The sequence below is a fragment of the Oncorhynchus gorbuscha genome, linkage group LG19 (genome assembly GCF_021184085.1).
Source record: "Oncorhynchus gorbuscha isolate QuinsamMale2020 ecotype Even-year linkage group LG19, OgorEven_v1.0, whole genome shotgun sequence".
NCBI classification, from domain to species: Eukaryota; Metazoa; Chordata; class Actinopteri; order Salmoniformes; family Salmonidae; genus Oncorhynchus; species Oncorhynchus gorbuscha.
The window spans coordinates 4,522,999-4,540,812 of NC_060191.1; the positions used below are offsets into that span (position 1 = coordinate 4,522,999).

At 50.0% G+C, this 17,814-nt stretch overlaps 1 protein-coding gene across 1 annotated transcript in view; it reads right to left on the reverse strand.

Moving 5' to 3' along the window:
• Nucleotides 1-17,395, reverse strand: part of LOC124005452 (dual specificity protein kinase CLK2-like) — a 63,602-nt gene extending 46,207 nt beyond the window's left edge. Inside the window, exons 1-10 of the mRNA XM_046314731.1 lie at nucleotides 16,878-17,395; nucleotides 14,772-14,862; nucleotides 14,540-14,606; nucleotides 14,330-14,446; nucleotides 14,055-14,221; nucleotides 13,513-13,607; nucleotides 9,390-9,519; nucleotides 9,228-9,310; nucleotides 8,595-8,674; nucleotides 4,362-4,452 (exon numbers count right to left, since the gene is read on the reverse strand). Coding sequence (XP_046170687.1) covers nucleotides 4,362-4,452; nucleotides 8,595-8,674; nucleotides 9,228-9,310; nucleotides 9,390-9,519; nucleotides 13,513-13,607; nucleotides 14,055-14,221; nucleotides 14,330-14,446; nucleotides 14,540-14,606; nucleotides 14,772-14,862; nucleotides 16,878-16,937 — 981 coding nt within the window. The 5' untranslated portion in view covers nucleotides 16,938-17,395. The remainder of the gene's footprint in view (nucleotides 1-4,361; nucleotides 4,453-8,594; nucleotides 8,675-9,227; nucleotides 9,311-9,389; nucleotides 9,520-13,512; nucleotides 13,608-14,054; nucleotides 14,222-14,329; nucleotides 14,447-14,539; nucleotides 14,607-14,771; nucleotides 14,863-16,877) is intronic.
• Nucleotides 17,396-17,814: the final 419 nt, after the last annotated feature.

Here is a 17,814-nt window from a genome sequence, read left to right on the forward strand (position 1 = left end):
CCAAGGAGAGGGAACGGAGGATCACCAACCGCCTGTGCCTCTATTGCGGATTTGATGGACATTTTGTCAATTCATGTCCAGTAAAGGCCAGAGCTCATCAGTAAGCGGAGGGCTACTGGTGAGCGCTACTACTCAGGTCTCTTCATCTAGATCCTGTACTACTATGTCGGTCCATCTACGCTGGACCGGTTCGGGTGCTACATGCAGTGCCTTGATTGACTCTGGGGCTGAGGGTTGTTTCATGGACGAAGCATGGGCTCGGAAACATGACATTCCTTTCAGACAGTTAGACAAGCCTACGCCCATGTTTGCCTTAGATGGTAGTCATCTTCCCAGTATCAGATTTGAGACACTACCTTTAACTCTCACAGTATCTGGTAACCACAGTGAGACTATTTCTTTTTTGATTTTTCGTTCACCTTTTACACCTGTTGTTTTGGGTCATCCCTGGCTAGTATGTCATAATCCTTCTATTAATTGGTCTAGTAATTCTATCCTATCCTGGAACGTTTCTTGTCATGTGAAGTGTTTAATGTCTGCCATCCCTCCCATTTCTTCTGTCCCCACTTCTCAGGAGGAACCTGGCGATTTGACAGGAGTGCCGGAGGAATATCATGATCTGCGCACGGTCTTCAGTCGGTCCCGAGCCAACTCCCTTCCTCCTCACCGGTCGTATGATTGTAGTATTGATCTCCTTCCGGGGACCACTCCTCCTCGGGGTAGACTATACTCTCTGTCGGCTCCCGAACGTAAGGCTCTCGAGGATTATTTATCTGTGTCTCTTGACGCCGGTACCATAGTGCCTTCTTCCTCTCCGGCCGGGGTGGGGTTCTTTTTTGTTAAGAAGAAGGACGGTACTCTGCGCCCCTGCGTGGATTATCGAGGGCTGAATGACATAACGGTTAAGAATCGTTATCCGCTTCCCCTTATGTCATCAGCCTTCGAGATTCTGCAGGGAGCCAGGTGCTTTACTAAGTTGGACCTTCGTAACGCTTACCATCTCGTGCGCATCAGAGAGGGGGACGCAGTGGAAAACGGCGTTTAACACTCCGTTAGGGCATTTTGAGTACCGGGTTCTGCCGTTTGGTCTCGCCAATGCGCCAGCTGTTTTTCAGGCATTAGTTAATGATGTTCTGAGAGACATGCTGAACATCTTTGTTTTTGTCTATCTTGACGATATCCTGATTTTTTCACCGTCACTCGTGATTCATGTTCAGCACGTTCGACGTGTTCTACAGCGCCTTTAGAGAATTGTCTCTACGTAAAGGCTGAGAAGTGCTCTTTTCATGTCTCCTCCGTTACTTTTCTCGGTTCCGTTATTTCCGCTGAAGGCATTCAGATGGATTCCGCTAAGGTCCAAGCTGTCAGTGATTGGCCCGTTCCAAGGTCACGTGTCGAGTTGCAGCGCTTTTTAGGTTTCGCTAATTTCTATCGGCGTTTCATTCGTAATTTCGGTCAAGTTGCTGCCCCTCTCACAGCTCTTACTTCTGTCAAGACGTGTTTTAAGTGGTCCGGTTCCGCCCAGGGAGCTTTTGATCTTCTAAAAGAACGTTTTACGTCCGCTCCTATCCTCGTTACTCCTGACGTCACTAGACAATTCATTGTCGAGGTTGACGCTTCAGAGGTAGGCGTGGGAGCCATTCTATCCCAGCTTCCAGTCTGACGATAAGGTTCATCCTTGCGCTTATTTTTCTCATCGCCTGTCGCCATCTGAGCGCAACTATGATGTGGGTAATCGTGAACTGCTCGCCATCCGCTTAGCCCTAGGCGAATGGCGACAGTGGTTGGAGGGGGCGACCGTTCCTTTGTCGTTTGGACAGACCATAAGAACCTTGAGTACATCCGTTCTGCCAAACGACTTAATGCCCGTCAAGCTCGTTGGGCGTTGTTTTTCGCTCGTTTCGAGTTTGTGATTTCTTACCGTCCGGGTAGCAAAAACACCAAGCCTGATGCCTTATCCCGTCTGTTTAGTTCTTCTGTGGCTTCTACTGATCCCGAGGGGATTCTTCCTTATGGGCGTGTTGTCGGGTTGACAGTCTGGGGAATTGAAAGACAGGTTAAGCAAGCACTCACGCACACTGCGCCGCCGCGCGCTTGTCCTAGTAACCTCCTTTTCGTTCCTGTTTCCACTCGTCTGGCTGTTCTTCAGTGGGCTCACTCTGCCAAGTTAGCTGGTCATCCCGGTGTTCGAGGCACTCTTGCGTCTATTCGCCAGCGCTTTTGGTGGCCGACTCAGGAGCGTGACACGCGCCGTTTCGTGGCTGCTTGTTCGGACTGCGCGCAGACTAAGTCGGGTAACTCTCCTCCTGCCGGTCGTCTCAGACCGCTCCCCATTCCTTCTCGACCATGGTCTCACATCGCCCTAGACTTCATTACCGGTCTGCCTTTGTCTGCGGGGAAGACTGTGATTCTTACGGTTGTCGATAGGTTCTCTAAGGCGGCACATTTCATTCCCCTCGCTAAACTTCCTTCCGCTAAGGAGACGGCACAAATCATCATCGAGAATGTGTTCAGAATTCATGGCCTCCCGTTAGACGCCGTTTCAGACAGAGGCCCGCAATTCACGTCACAGTTTTGGAGGGAGTTCTGTCGTTTGATTGGTGCGTCCGTCAGTCTCTCTTCCGGGTTTCATCCCCAGTCTAACGGTCAAGCAGAGAGGGCCAATCAGACGATTGGTCGCATACTACGCAGCCTTTCTTTCAGAAACCCTGCGTCTTGGGCAGAACAGCTCCCTGGGCAGAATACGCTCACAACTCGCTTCCTTCGTCTGCTACCGGGTTATCTCCGTTTCAGAGTAGTCTGTTACCAGCCTCCTCTGTTCTCATCCCAGCTTGCCGAGTCCAGCGTTCCCTCCGCTCAAGCGTTTGTCCAACGTTGTGAGCGCACCTGGAGGAGGGTGAGGTCTGCACTTTGCCGTTACAGGGCACAGACTGTGAGAGCCGCCAATAAACGCAGGATTAAGAGTCCAAGGTATTGTTGCGGCCAGAGAGTGTGGCTTTCCACTCGCAACCTTCCTCTTACGACAGCTTCTCGTAAGTTGACTCCGCGGTTCATTGGTCCGTTCCGTGTCTCCCAGGTCGTCAATCCTGTCGCTGTGCGACTGCTTCTTCCGCGACATCTTCGTCGCGTCCATCCTGTCTTCCATGTCTCCTGTGTCAAGCCCTTTCTTCGCACCCCGTTCGTCTTCCCTCCCCCCTCCCGTCCTTGTCGAGAGCGCACCTATTTACAAGGTACGTAAGATCATGGACATGCGTTCTCGGGACGGGGTCACCAATACTTAGTGGATTGGGAGGGTTACGGTCCTGAGGAGAGGAGTTGGGTTCCGTCTCGGGACGTGCTGGACCGTTCGCTTATTGATGATTTCCTCCGTTGCCGCCAGGGTTCCTCCTCGAGTACGCCAGGAGGCGCTCGGTGAGTGGGGGTACTGTCATGTTTTGTCATTGATTATCATGTCTTGTCCCTGTGCTTCCCCTTCTATTCGTTTCCCTCTGCTGGTCTTATTAGGTTCTTTCCCTCTTTCTATCCCTCTCTCTCCCCTCCCTCTCTCACTCTCTCGCTCTCTCTTCTCTCTATCGTTCCGTTCCTGCTCCCAGCTGTTCCTATTCCCTAATCAATCATTTAGTCTTCCCACACCTGTTCCCGATCCTTTTCCCTGATTAGAGTCCCTATTTCTCTCCTTGTTTTCCGTTCCTGCCCTGTCGGATCCTTGTCTATAATTCACCGTGCTGTGTCTATGTATTGCCCTGTCGTGTCGTGTTTCCCTCAGATGCTGCGTGGTGAGCAGGTGTCTGAGTCTGCTACGTTCAAGTGCCTTCCCGAGGCAACCTGCAGTTCTTGATCAAGTCTCCAGTCTGTTCTCGTCATTACGAGTAGTATTATGCCTTTTGTTTTGTAAAGTAACTTTACTGGATTAAAAACTCTGTTTTCGCCAAGTCGCTTTTGGGTCCTCATTCACCTGCATAACAGGGAGGCCCCAGTGCACAACTGAGCAAGAGGAGAAGTACGTTAGAGTGTCTAGTTTGAGAAACAAATGCCTCCCAGTCCTCAACTGGCAGCTTCATTAAATAGTACCCGCAAAACACCAGTCTCAACGTCAACATTGAAGAGGCGACTCCGGGATGCTGGCCTTCGAGGCAGAGTTGCAAAGAAAAAGCCATATCTCAGACTGGCCAATAAAAAGACAAGTTTAAGATGGGCAAAAGAACACAGACACTGGACAGAGGAACTCTGCCAAGAAGGCCAGCATCCCGGAGTCGCCTCCTCACTGTTGACGTTGAGACGGGTGTCTTTAGGTGTCAAGTATCTAAGGCTTTACCAGTCTAGTCTCAGGTTAGAGTGTCTTTATCTCAGGGGTAACTTACCCATAGAGGTTTAATGTGGTCTGTGACGTATCGTCCTGCCTTGGAGTTATCGTTCCAGTCTAGACGCCTGCAGTGAAAATACTTCTGCTTCCTGAAAGGACAAATCACACAAAGTGTATACTATGTGTGTCTGTGAGGAGTGTGTATGTGTGTCTATGAGGAGTGTGTGTGTGTGTGTCTGTGAGGAGTGTGTATGTGTGTCTGTGAGGAGTGTGTCTGTGTGTCTGTGAGGAGTGTGTATGTGAGGAGAGTGTGTGTGTGTGTCTGTGAGGAGTGTGTATGTGTGTCTGTGAGGAGTGTGTCTGTGTGTCTATGAGGAGTGTGTGTGTGTGTCTGTGAGGAGTGTGTGTGTGTGTGTGTCTGTGAGGAGTGTGTATATGTGTGTCTGTGAGGAGTGTGTGTGTGTGTCTGTGAGGAGTGTGTGTGTGTGTCTGTGAGGAGTGTGTATGTGTGTCTATGAGGAGTGTGTATGTGTGTCTATGAGGAGTGTGTATGTGTCTATGAGGAGTGTGTATGTGTGTCTGTGAGGAGTGTGTCTGTGTGTCTATGAGGAGTGTGTGTGTGTGTCTGTGAGGAGTGTGTGTGTGTGTGTGTCTGTGAAGAGTGTGTATATGTGTGTCTGTGAGGAGTGTGTGTGTGTGTGTGTGTGTCTGTGAGGAGTGTGTGTGTGTGTCTGTGAGGAGTGTGTATGTGTGTCTATGAGGAGTGTGTATGTGTGTCTATGAGGAGTGTGTATGTGTGTGTATGTGTCTATGAGGAGTGTGTATGTGTGTTTGTGAGGAGTGTGTATGTGTGTCTATGAGGAGTGTGTATGTGTCTATGAGGAGTGTGTATGTGTGTTTGTGAGGAGTGTGTATGTGTGTCTATGAGGAGTGTGTGTGTGTGTCTGTGAGGAGTGTGTATGTGTGTCTGTGAGGAGTGTGTATGTGTGTCTATGAGGAGTGTGTGTGTGTGTGTGTCTGTGAGGAGTGTGTATGTGTGTCTGTGAGGAGTGTGTATGTGTGTTTGTGAGGAGTGTGTATGTGTGTTTGTGAGGAGTGTGTATGTGTGTCTGTGAGGAGTGTGTATGTGTGTGTGTGAGGAGTGTGTATGTGTGTGTTTGTGAGGAGTGTGTATGTGTGTCTATGAGGAGTGTGTATGTGTGTCTATGAGGAGTGTGTATGTGTCTATGAGGAGTGTGTATGTGTGTTTGTGAGGAGTGTGTATGTGTGTCTATGAGGAGTGTGTATGTGTCTATGAGGAGTGTGTATGTGTGTTTGTGAGGAGTGTGTATGTGTGTCTATGAGGAGTGTGTGTGTGTGTCTGTGAGGAGTGTGTATGTGTGTCTATGAGGAGTGTGTATGTGTCTATGAGGAGTGTGTATGTGTGTTTGTGAGGAGTGTGTATGTGTGTCTATGAGGAGTGTGTATGTGTCTATGAGGAGTGTGTATGTGTGTTTGTGAGGAGTGTGTATGTGTGTCTATGAGGAGTGTGTGTGTGTGTCTGTGAGGAGTGTGTATGTGTGTCTATGAGGAGTGTGTGTGTGTGTGTCTGTGAGGAGTGTGTATGTGTGTCTGTGAGGAGTGTGTCTGTGTGTCTGTGAGGAGTGTGTATGTGAGGAGAGTGTGTGTGTGTGTCTGTGAGGAGTGTGTATGTGTGTCTGTGAGGAGTGTGTCTGTGTGTCTATGAGGAGTGTGTGTGTGTGTCTGTGAGGAGTGTGTGTGTGTGTGTGTCTGTGAGGAGTGTGTATATGTGTGTCTGTGAGGAGTGTGTGTGTGTGTCTGTGAGGAGTGTGTGTGTGTGTCTGTGAGGAGTGTGTATGTGTGTCTATGAGGAGTGTGTATGTGTGTCTATGAGGAGTGTGTATGTATCTATGAGGAGTGTGTATGTGTGTCTGTGAGGAGTGTGTCTGTGTGTCTATGAGGAGTGTGTGTGTGTGTGTCTGTGAGGAGTGTGTGTGTGTGTGTGTGTGTCTGTGAGGAGTGTGTATATGTGTGTCTGTGAGGAGTGTGTGTGTGTGTCTGTGAGGAGTGTGTGTGTGTGTCTGTGAGGAGTGTGTATGTGTGTCTATGAGGAGTGTGTATGTGTGTCTATGAGGAGTGTGTATGTGTCTATGAGGAGTGTGTATGTGTGTTTGTGAGGAGTGTGTATGTGTGTCTATGAGGAGTGTGTATGTGTCTATGAGGAGTGTGTATGTGTGTTTGTGAGGAGTGTGTATGTGTGTCTATGAGGAGTGTGTGTGTGTGTCTGTGAGGAGTGTGTATGTGTGTCTGTGAGGAGTGTGTATGTGTGTCTATGAGGAGTGTGTGTGTGTGTCTGTGAGGAGTGTGTATGTGTGTCTGTGAGGAGTGTGTATGTGTGTTTGTGAGGAGTGTGTATGTGTGTTTGTGAGGAGTGTGTATGTGTGTCTGTGAGGAGTGTGTATGTGTGTGTGTGAGGAGTGTGTATGTGTGTGTTTGTGAGGAGTGTGTATGTGTGTCTATGAGGAGTGTGTATGTGTGTCTATGAGGAGTGTGTATGTGTCTATGAGGAGTGTGTATGTGTGTTTGTGAGGAGTGTGTATGTGTGTCTATGAGGAGTGTGTATGTGTCTATGAGGAGTGTGTATGTGTGTTTGTGAGGAGTGTGTATGTGTGTCTATGAGGAGTGTGTGTGTGTGTCTGTGAGGAGTGTGTATGTGTGTCTGTGAGGAGTGTGTATGTGTGTCTATGAGGAGTGTGTGTGTGTGTCTGTGAGGAGTGTGTATGTGTGTCTGTGAGGAGTGTGTATGTGTGTTTGTGAGGAGTGTGTATGTGTGTTTGTGAGGAGTGTGTATGTGTGTCTGTGAGGAGTGTGTATGTGTGTCTATGAGGAGTGTGTATGTGTGTCTGTGAGGAGTGTGTATGTGTGTGTGTGAGGAGTGTGTATGTGTGTGTTTGTGAGGAGTGTGTATGTGTGTGTGTGAGGAGTGTGTATATGTGTGTCTGTGAGGAGTGTGTGTGTGTGTCTGTGAGGAGTGTGTGTGTGTGTCTGTGAGGAGTGTGTATGTGTGTCTATGAGGAGTGTGTATGTGTGTCTATGAGGAGTGTGTATGTGTCTATGAGGAGTGTGTATGTGTGTTTGTGAGGAGTGTGTATGTGTGTCTATGAGGACTGTGTATGTGTCTATGAGGAGTGTGTATGTGTGTTTGTGAGGAGTGTGTATGTGTGTCTATGAGGAGTGTGTGTGTGTGTCTGTGAGGAGTGTGTATGTGTGTCTGTGAGGAGTGTGTATGTGTGTCTATGAGGAGGATGTGTGAGGAGTGTGTGTGTGTCTGTGAGGAGTGTGTATGTGTGTCTGTGAGTCTGTGAGGAGTGTGTATGTGTGTCTGTGAGGAGTGTGTATGTGTGTTTGTGAGGAGTGTGTATGTGTGTCTGTGAGGAGTGTGTATGTGTGTGTGTGAGGAGTGTGTATGTGTGTGTTTGTGAGGAGTGTGTGTGTGTGTCTGAGGATGAGGAGTGTGTATGTGTGTCTATGAGGAGTGTGTATGTGTCTATGAGGAGTGTGTATGTGTGTTTGTGAGGAGTGTGTATGTGTGTCTATGAGGAGTGTGTATGTGTCTATGAGGAGTGTGTATGTGTGTTTGTGAGGAGTGTGTATGTGTGTCTATGAGGAGTGTGTGTGTGTGTCTGTGAGGAGTGTGTATGTGTGTCTGTGAGGAGTGTGTATGTGTGTCTATGAGGAGTGTGTGTGTGTGTCTGTGAGGAGTGTGTATGTGTGTCTGTGAGGAGTGTGTATGTGTGTTTGTGAGGAGTGTGTATGTGTGTTTGTGAGGAGTGTGTATGTGTGTCTGTGAGGAGTGTGTATGTGTGTCTATGAGGAGTGTGTATGTGTGTCTGTGAGGAGTGTGTATGTGTGTGTGTGAGGAGTGTGTATGTGTGTGTTTGTGAGGAGTGTGTATGTGTGTGTGTGAGGAGTGTGTATGTGTGTGTTTGTGAGGAGTGTGTATGTGTGTTTGTGAGGAGTGTGTATGTGTGTGTTTGTGAGGAGTGTGTATGTGTGTGTTTGTGAGGAGTGTGTATGTGTGTTTGTGAGGAGTGTGTATGTGTGTGTTTGTGAGGAGTGTGTATGTGTGTTTGTGAGGAGTGTGTATGTGTGTCTATGAGGAGTGTGTATGTGTGTCTATGAGGAGTGTGTATGTGTGTCTATGAGGAGTGTGTATGTGTGTCTGTGAGGAGTGTGTATGTGTGTCTGTGAGGAGTGTGTATGTGTGTGTGTAACTGTCATCATGTGTTACCTGGTCTTGCAGATCATCGTAGAGGGGAGAGGTCCCCGTACTCTCTCCATCATGGCCAGGTGCTCCTGGTTCTCATGGGTCTGAGACAAACACAAACACTGGTCAGCAGAAGCTATAAACTCCCAACTTAGTTCACTTTCACTTGTATCACACAAACAACAAACACACACACAGTCTTTTGTAACTAACATTGTGGGGTCACACAATTCATTCCTATTCAACATCCTGTTTTCCCTAACCCCTAACCCCTAACCCCTAACCCTTAACCGTAACTCTAACCCTTACTTTAACCCTAGCCCCAAAACCTAACTTTAACACTAACCTTAATCCTAACCCATAACCCTAAAACTAACCCTAACTCCTAACCCTAACTCCTAACTCCTAACCCTAACCCTAACTCTAACCCTAACTCCTAACCCTAACTCCTAACCCTAACTCCTAACCCTAAACCCCCTAGAAATAACATTTGATGTTGTGGGGGCTAACAAAATGTCCCCAGTTGGTCAAATGTTTGTTTGTTTACTATAGTATAGTATAGTATAGTATAGTATAGTATAGTATAGTATAGTATAGTATAGTATAGTATAGTATAGTATAGTTAAACACGTCCACACAGACACGTCCACACAGTACCTGATATAGGGTGAAGCCTTCATAGTACTCAAACAGGATGCAGCCGATACTCCAGACATCACACGGATGACTCCAGCCCAGCTCTGAGTTGGAACAGTAACACATGTTCAGCTAGCCAATAGTCCAAGATTAGAGTGTGTGAGTGTGATGTGTGTAGGTTACCCAGAATAACTTCAGGAGCACGGTAGTGGCGTGTAGATATGGTGGTGCTGTGGTGTTCGTGGTCAAACGTGGCACTGCCAAAATCCACCAGCCTTACTGTTGTATCCTTCACTTTCCTCTCATCCCGCTTCTGAGAGAGCGAGAGAAATAGAGGTGGGGGGACAGAGAGAGAGAGGGGGGACAGAGAGCGAGAGAGGGAGGGACAGAGAGAGGGGGGGCAGAGAGAGAGGGGGGACAGAGAGAGCGAGAGAAATAGTGGTGGGGGGGACAGAGAGAGAGAGGGGGGGGGAGAGAGAGAGAGAGAGAGGGAGGGACAGAGAGAGAGAGGGGGACAGAGAGAGAGGGGGGACAGAGAGAGCGAGATAAATAGTGGTGGGGGGACAGAGAGAGAGAGGGGAGGACAGAGAGAGAGAGAGGGAGGGACAGAGAGAGAGAGGGGGGACAGAGAGTGAGAGAGGGAGGGGCAGAGAGAGAGGGGGGGCAGAGAGAGAGGGGGGACAGAGAGAGCGAGAGAAATAGTGGTGGGGGGACAGAGAGAGAGAGAGGGGGGGACAGAGAGAGAGAGAGAGGGAGGGACAGAGAGAGAGAGGGGGACAGAGAGAGCGAGAGAAATAGAGGTGGGGGGACAGAGAGAGAGAGGGAGGGGGCAGAGAGAGAGAGGGGGACAGAGAGAGAGAGGGGGGGCAGAGAGAGAGAGGGGGGGACAGAAAGAGAGGGGGACAGAGAGAGAGGGGGACAGAGGGAGAGAGAGGGGGTGACAGAGAGAGAGGGGGACAGAGGGAGAGGGGGGAGAGAGGGGGGACAGAGAGAGGGGGACAGAGAGAAGAGAAATAGAGGTGGGGGGACAGAGAGAGAGAGAGGGGGGACAGAGAGAGGGAGGGGCAGAGAGAGAGAGAGGGGGACAGAAAGAGAGGGGGACAGAGAGAGAGAGGGGGGGCAGAGAGAGAGAGAGGGGGGCAGAGAGAGAGAGGGGGTGACAGAGAGAGAGGGGGGGACAGAGAGAGAGAGAGAGAGAGGGGGCAGAGAGAGAGAGGGGGGGACAGAGAGAGCGAGAGAAATAGAGGTGGGGGGACAGAGAGAGAGAGAGAGGGGGAGAGAGAGAGGGAGGGACAGAGAGAGAGGGGGGACAGAGGGAGAGGGGGACAGAGAGAGCGAGAGAAATAGAGGTGGGGGGCAGAGAGAGAGAGGGGGGGGAGAGAGAGGGAGGGACAGAGAGAGAGGGGGGACAGAGGGAGAGGGGGACAGAGAGAGCGAGAGAAATAGAGGTGGGGGACAGAGAGAGAGAGAGGGGGGAGAGAGAGAGAGGGAGGGACAGAGAGAGAGAGGGGGACAGAGGGAGAGGGGGGGACAGAGAGAGCGAGAGAAATAGAGGTGGGGGGCCAGAGAGAGAGAGGGGGATGGAGAGAGAGAGAGGGAGGGACAGAGAGAGAGGGGGACAGAGAGAGAGGGGGGACAGAGAGAGCGAGAGAAATAGTGGTGGGGGGGACAAAGTGAGAGAGGGGGGACAGAGAGAGAGGGGGACAGAGAGAGCGAGAGAAATAGTGGTGGGGGGACAAAGAGAGAGGGGGGACGGAGAGAGAGAGAGAAATAGAGGTGGGGGGGGCAGAGAGAGAGAGGGGGGACGGAGAGAGAGAGAGAAATAGAGGTGGGGGGACAGAGAGAGAGGGGGCAGAGAGAGAGAGAGGGAGGGACAGAGAGAGAGAGGGGGACAGAGAGAGAGGGGGACAGAGAGAGAGGGGGGCAGAGAGAGAGGGGGCAGAGAGCGAGGGGGACAGAGAGGGGGAAAGAAGAAGACAAGAAGAAAGGAGGGGAAAGGAAGATACAGGCATTTTATCCATTAGATTTGCATACCTTCTGCATCCACTATCCTCAGTCCTCTATCCTCCGTCCACTATCCTCCGCCCTCTCTCCTTCGTCCTTCGTCCTCTATCCTCCTCCCTCTATCCTCCGCCCTCTCTCCTTCATCCTCTATCCTCCGCCCTCTCCTTCGTCCTCTATCCTCCGCCCTCTCTCCTTCGTCCTCTATCCTCTGCCCTCTCTCTTTCATCCTCTATCCTCCACCCTCTCTCTTCCGCCCTCTCTCCTTCATCCTCTATCCTCCGTCCTCTCTCCTCCGTCCTCTCTCTCCTCCGCCCTCTATCCTCCGCCCTCTATCCTCCGCCCTCTATCCTCCGCCCTCTATCCTCCGCCCTCTATCCTCCGCCCTCTATCCTCCGCCCTCTATCCTCCGTCTTCTATCCTCCGTCCTCTATCCTCCGCCCTCTATCCTCCGCCCTCTATCCTCCGTCCTCTATCCTCCGTCCTCTCTCTATCCTCCGCCCCTCTATCCTCCACCCTCTCTCCTCCGCCCTCTCTCCTCCACCCTCTATCCTCCGCCCTCTATCCTCCGTCCTCTCTCTATCCTCCGCCCTCTATCCTCCGCCCTCTATCCTCCGCCCTCTATCCTCCGTCCTCTCTCTATCTTCCGCCCTCTATCCTCCGCCCTCTATCCTCTGCCCACTATCCTCCGCCCTCTCTATCCTCCGCCCTCTATCCTCCGCCCTCTATCCTCCGTCCTCTATCCTCCGTCCTCTCTCTATCCTCCGCCCTCTCTCTATCCTCCGCCCTCTATCCTCCGCCCTCTATCCTCCGCCCTCTCTCCTCCCGCCTCTCTCCTCCGCCCTCTCTCCTCCGCCCTCTCTATCCTCCGCCCTCTATCCTCCTCCCTCTATTCTCCCCTCTCTATCCTCCGCCCTCTATCCTCCGTCCTCTATCCTCCGTCCTCTCTATCCTCCGCCCTCTATCCTCCGTCCTCTATCCTCCGTCTTCTATCCTCCGTCCTCTATCCTCCGTCCTCTCTATCCTCCGCCCTCTATCCTCCGCCCTCTATCCTCCGTCCTCTATCCTCCGTCTTCTATCCTCCGTCCTCTATCCTCCGTCCTCTCTATCCTCCGTCCTCTATCCTCCGCCCTCTATCCTCCCCTCTCTATCCTCCGTCCCTCTATCCTCCTCCCTCTATCCTCCCCTCTCTATCCTCCGTCTTCTATCCTCCGTCCTCTATCCTCTGCCCTCTATCCTCCGCCCTCTATCCTCCGCCCTCTATCCTCCGTCCTCTCTCTATCCTCCGCCCTCTCTCTATCCTCCGCCCTCTATCCTCCGTCCTCTATCCTCCGTCTTCTATCCTCCGTCCTCTATCCTCCGTCTTCTATCCTCCGTCCTCTATCCTCCGTCCTCTCTATCCTCCGTCCTCTATCCTCCGCCCTCTATCCTCCCCTCTCTATCCTCCGCCCTCTATCCTCCTCCCTCTATCCTCCCCTCTCTATCCTCCGTCTTCTATCCTCCGTCCTCTATCCTCCGTCCTCTATCCTCCGCCCTCTATCCTCCGTCCTCTATCCTCCGTCCTCTCTCTATCCTCCACCCGCCCTCTATCCTCCGCCCGCCCTCTATCCTCCGTCTTCTATCCTCCGTCTTCTATCCTCCGTCCTCTATCCTCCGTCCTCTATCCTCCGTCCTCTCTATCCTCCACCCTCTATCCTCCGTCCTCTATCCTCCGCCCTCTATCCTCCGTCCTGGTAAGTAATGTCCTCTCTCGCCTCATTTTGAAAAAGGTCAAAGTTCATCTCGGAGGATTAGCAAGGAGAGTGACCGGGGTTGAAATGAGACGGTCCTTCTCCACTCATCAGGAAAATGACGTTTACAGGGGTGGATCCCAAAATAAATGTTTAAAGTGATCAAAACAAATTAAGATGCAAAACAGTTTATGGTTAAAACAATACGTAGCATATTGTTTTTAAAAGTGTGCATGTTTTTATATATATTTCAAAGGGGTGTGGTATGTTTCAAATGGGGTGTGGTATATTTCCAATGGGGTGTGGCAGATGTCAAAACTCTTCTGCAGTAGGATACTGTAGACACGAGTGTCCTCAATGAAAAGTGGCTATCGAGGAGGGGACGACACTCTTCTTTGCCTACTAATAAATTGACACACTCCTCGACCACTCATCGGTTTCCGGGTCACAGATGAGAGAGGACAGAGGAGAGAGGACAGAGGACGGTCTTTTGCCCAAAGGAGAAACCCCCAGATACAGCGTAGGTAAAGAAGAGAGTGATGAAGGAAGGATAAAGCCCTCCCCCTCCCTCTCACCTTCTCAGCGTTGTAAGTGATGGTGTAGTCAGAGTTGACAAACAGGATGTTCTCAGGTTTGAGGTCAGTGTGGGTCAGCTTGTTGATATGGAGAACTGCAGAGGGAAACAGATAAACCATGCATCCATCATGATAATACCTGGACAGCCAAGGTGAAACTGCCCAGCGTTGCACTTGCTGCCCATAGTTCCTCTACAGTATGTAGTAGACCAGCGCTATTCAACTCTGACCCCACGAGGTCCGGAGCCTGCTGATTTTCTGTTCTACCTGATACTTAATTGCTCTAAATCAGTCCCTGATTAGAGCGGAACTATGAAAAAAGCAGTGAAACTGGCTTTGAGGCCCAGAGTTGAGTTTTAGGCTTGTAGACTGAGCTTCATCAATGAACCAGCGCCCTCTTCTGGTCAAAGAGACCAATACCAGACACAAAACAATCCCTGGTAAGTAATGTCATAGTCTATGGAAGTAGTCACCACCAACCCTGGTTCTGGAGAGCTAGCAGCATGCACATGGGCATACAGATATGTGTGTGACACACTCACAGTTGACAGCGAGGCAGATCTGGTAGGCCATCTGGCGGATGTGATCCATAGAGTACGGCAGGAAGTTGTTCTCCTTCAGGAAGTCAAAAGTGCTGAGGGCTAGCAGCTCCATGGAGATACACACATGACCATGGTAGTCAAACCAGTCCAGCATCTGAACACATTGACTGAGAGCGAGAGGAGGAGGGGAGGAGGGGGAGAGAAGTAAAGAGAAAGCCACAGAAGGTGAGGGAAACAACTTCTCAAACTTTCTACTGGTCCATCAGACTCCGTACTGTTTGTTGTGTGGGTCTTTCTCGTTGATTTTCTCCAGGACATTGATCTCCAGTTTAGCAGCTTGTCTGTACTTCTCCATGTTCTTAATGATCTTCAGAGCTACACGTGCCCCAGCCCTGAGAGAGAGACAGAGAGAACAGCTAGCTAACAACCAGCACACGCTGATGCTCTACGAGTGTGCATGTGTATTTTATAAATGCCTCTCATACCTGTGCCGGTCCACACACGTCACCACCTTCCCAAAGGTGCCCTCTCCCAACAGACTGATAACCTCATCTGATGGGGAAGATGAAGAGATGGAGGCATGGGGATTCCATTAAAGACTGGGAAGTAGAGGAGTCTCTTTATGAGAGGGCTCGAAAACATTCACCTATCCTGTCTTTTCAATGTGTGAAGACTAGAGGATAGTGGGAGGGATTAGTAGATGTAAACATAGCCTACATCTCTCTTGTAGAACGTCTCCATTCTGGTAGGCCAGGTGACCATCATCAGGGGCCTTCACATTCTTCCCTGGCCCCTCACTGCTGCTCCGCTAGGGGTCAGAGGTCAGGGGTCAAGGGTTTAGAGGAGGGGACAACAGGGCAAAAGTCATCAGCATTGTTGGACTGAGCCTCTCAATAACACACACACACAGCTGACATAACAGCTGCTTAATCATCTAAAATGCTTGTAAGCTGAGGACTAGAGTTGCAAGCCCCCGATGATGTTATCCAATTCCACAGGCTCCTCCTAACTCTTTAAGAAAACAGTCCATTCCTGATGAATGTAATGACTTGGGACTGCCACCTGGAACTGAACTGGTGAACTGAACTGCACTTAAACAGAGTATGCACTAGTGGACTGTCAGTAGTAGACTATGTTATCTGTACATACAGTACAGTGGAGCCCTAAACCCTCTCCCTGTCCTGTCCTGGTATTACGGGCCTAAATGAGAAATGTCATGTGACTGGCTGGCCTACATGAGGCAGCTCTGTGACTATTTCCATCTACATTCTAAGACTGTTATTAATATCAGAACATCACAAGGAGAAAGAGGGAGCGAGAGAGAGAGAGAGTGCTGAGAGAAAGAGAGAGCCAGAGAGAAAGAGAGAGAGTGGTGAGAGGAAGAGGGAGCCAGAGAGAAAGAGTGCTGAGAGAAAGAGGGAGCGAGAGAGAAAGAGAGAGAGTGCTGAGAGGAAGAGGGAGCCAGAGAGAAAGAAAGAGAGAGTGCTGAGAGAAAGAGGGAGCGAGAGAGAAAAGAGAGAGTGCTGAGAGAAAGAGAGAGCCAGAGAGAAAGAGAGAGTGCTGAGAGAAAGAGGGAGCGAGAGAGAAAGAGAGAGAGTGCTGAGAGGAAGAGGGAGCCAGAGAGAAAGAGAGAGTGCTGAGAGAAAGAGGGAGCGAGAGAGAAAGAGAGAGAGTGCTGAGAGAAAGAGAGAGCCAGAGAGAAAGAGAGTGCTGAGAGGAAGAGGGAGCCAGAGAGAAAGAGAGAGAGTGCTGAGAGAAAGAGAGAGTGCTAAGAGAAAGAGAGAGAGTGCTGAGAGAAAGAGAGAGTGCGCTGAGAGAAAGAGAGAGTGCTGAGAGAAAGAGGGAGCGAGAGAGAAAGAGAGAGAGTGCTGAGAGAGAGAGCGAGAGAGAAAGAGAGTGCTGAGAGAAAGAGAGAGCCAGAGAGAAAGAGAGAGCCAGAGAGAAAGAGAGAGAGTGCTGAGAGAAAGAGGGAGCGAGAGAGAAAGAGAGAGAGAGTGCTGAGAGAAAGAGGGAGCGAGAGAAAAAGAGAGAGAGTGCTGAGAGAAAGAGGGAGCCAGAGAGAAAGAGAGAGAGTGCTGAGAGAAAGAGAGAGCCAGAGAGAAAGAGAGTGCTGAGAGGAAGAGGGAGCCAGAGAGAAAGAGAGAGAGAGAAAGAGAGAGAGTGCTGAGAGAAAGAGAGAGTGCTGAGAGAAAGAGAGAGCGAGAGAGAAAGAGAGAGAGTGCTGAGAGAAAGAGAGAGTGCTGAGAGAAAGAGGGGGCGAGAGAGAAAGAGAGAGAGTGCTGAGAGAGAGGGAGCGAGAGAGAAAGAGAGAGAGTGCTGAGAGAAAGAGAGAGCCAGAGAGAAAGAGAGAGAGTGCTGAGAGAAAGAGGGAGCGAGAGAGAAAGAGAGAGTGCTGAGAGAAAGAGGGAGCGAGAGAAAAGAGAGAGAGTGCTGAGAGAAAGAGGGAGCGAGAGAGAAAGAGAGAGTGCTGAGAGAAAGAGAGAGCCAGAGAGAAAGAGAGAGAGTGCTGAGCAGGCAACTTTCTCTGACTTAGAGGGTAGCTTAGAGACTGAATGAACACACACACAGACACTCTCTCTATGAGTTGTGGTAGAGAGGCAGAAAACAGGTAGAGAGAGTGAAGGGTTGCCAGGAATAAAACTCAGCTGTATCAAACGTCACAAAACACAACTAAATGAATTCAAACATTAAGAAAAAGGCAGTGAACATATGAACAGTGCATAGCAGAGGAAAGGAGGGGATGGGGAGAGAGAAGGAAAGGAGACGATGGAAGAGAGAAGCAGACGAGGAAGAAGAGGAGGGAAGATGCAGATGGGTACTCACAGAGAGGCAGAGACAGTCCAGGAAGCTCTTATACACAGAGTACAACTCTGTCTTCCCCATAACTCAGAAAAGAGAGGGAATTAAGGAGTTAAGGGAAAAGAGGGAGAGGAAGATCCACTGTAGGTAAAGAAGAGAGCGAAGAAGGAAGGATAAAGTCCACAGACAGTGAAACAGGAAAAGGAAAGACGACTGAAGAGAGGAGACAGAAACTAATGACAGAGCAAAAAGCAGTGCAGAGGAAGACAGAACTAATATAAGAGTGAGAAAGACAGAACAGACAAAGTAAACAGAGGGAAGAGAAAACAGCAAAAACAAAAGGACAGTGGCAGAGGAGACAAAAGTAAGAGAGTGAAGTACGAATGAAACAAGATGAGAGAGAAAGACAGATTAGATGAACCGATGAAGACGGAACAGAGAAGCAAAGAGAGACAGAGGAGAAAGTAGATAGGGAAGGAGAGATATGAGAAAGGATACAGGAGATTGAGAGAGAGAAAGACGGTTGAGACAGACAGATAAGGAGAAAGTAGATAGGGAAGGAGAGATATGAGAAGGATACAGGAGATTGAGAGAAAGAGGGTTGAGACAGACACTAATAATAACCTTTGGTCACACCCCCCAGGGAAAGTCCTGAGACCAGAATCAAGATGTAGAGTGTGTGTGTGTGTATGAGGGACATATTTAGTTTCCCTCCCTGACACTCCTGTCACCTCCTTAACCCCGGCACTCTGGCATAGTGCTTTTCTACACCTGTCCTCTGTGTATGCTGTTGAAGAAAAACTTCTTCCAAGGATCAGGCAGAGCTCATTTTCAAGTTAAGATTTTATTCAAGCAATTGCAAGGAAGTTAACTCTCCAGATATAACAGGGAGGAACTTAAACATGTACAAATGACCCAGTCATTTATATTCTTCACCGACACAAAGAACTGCTTTCAACGT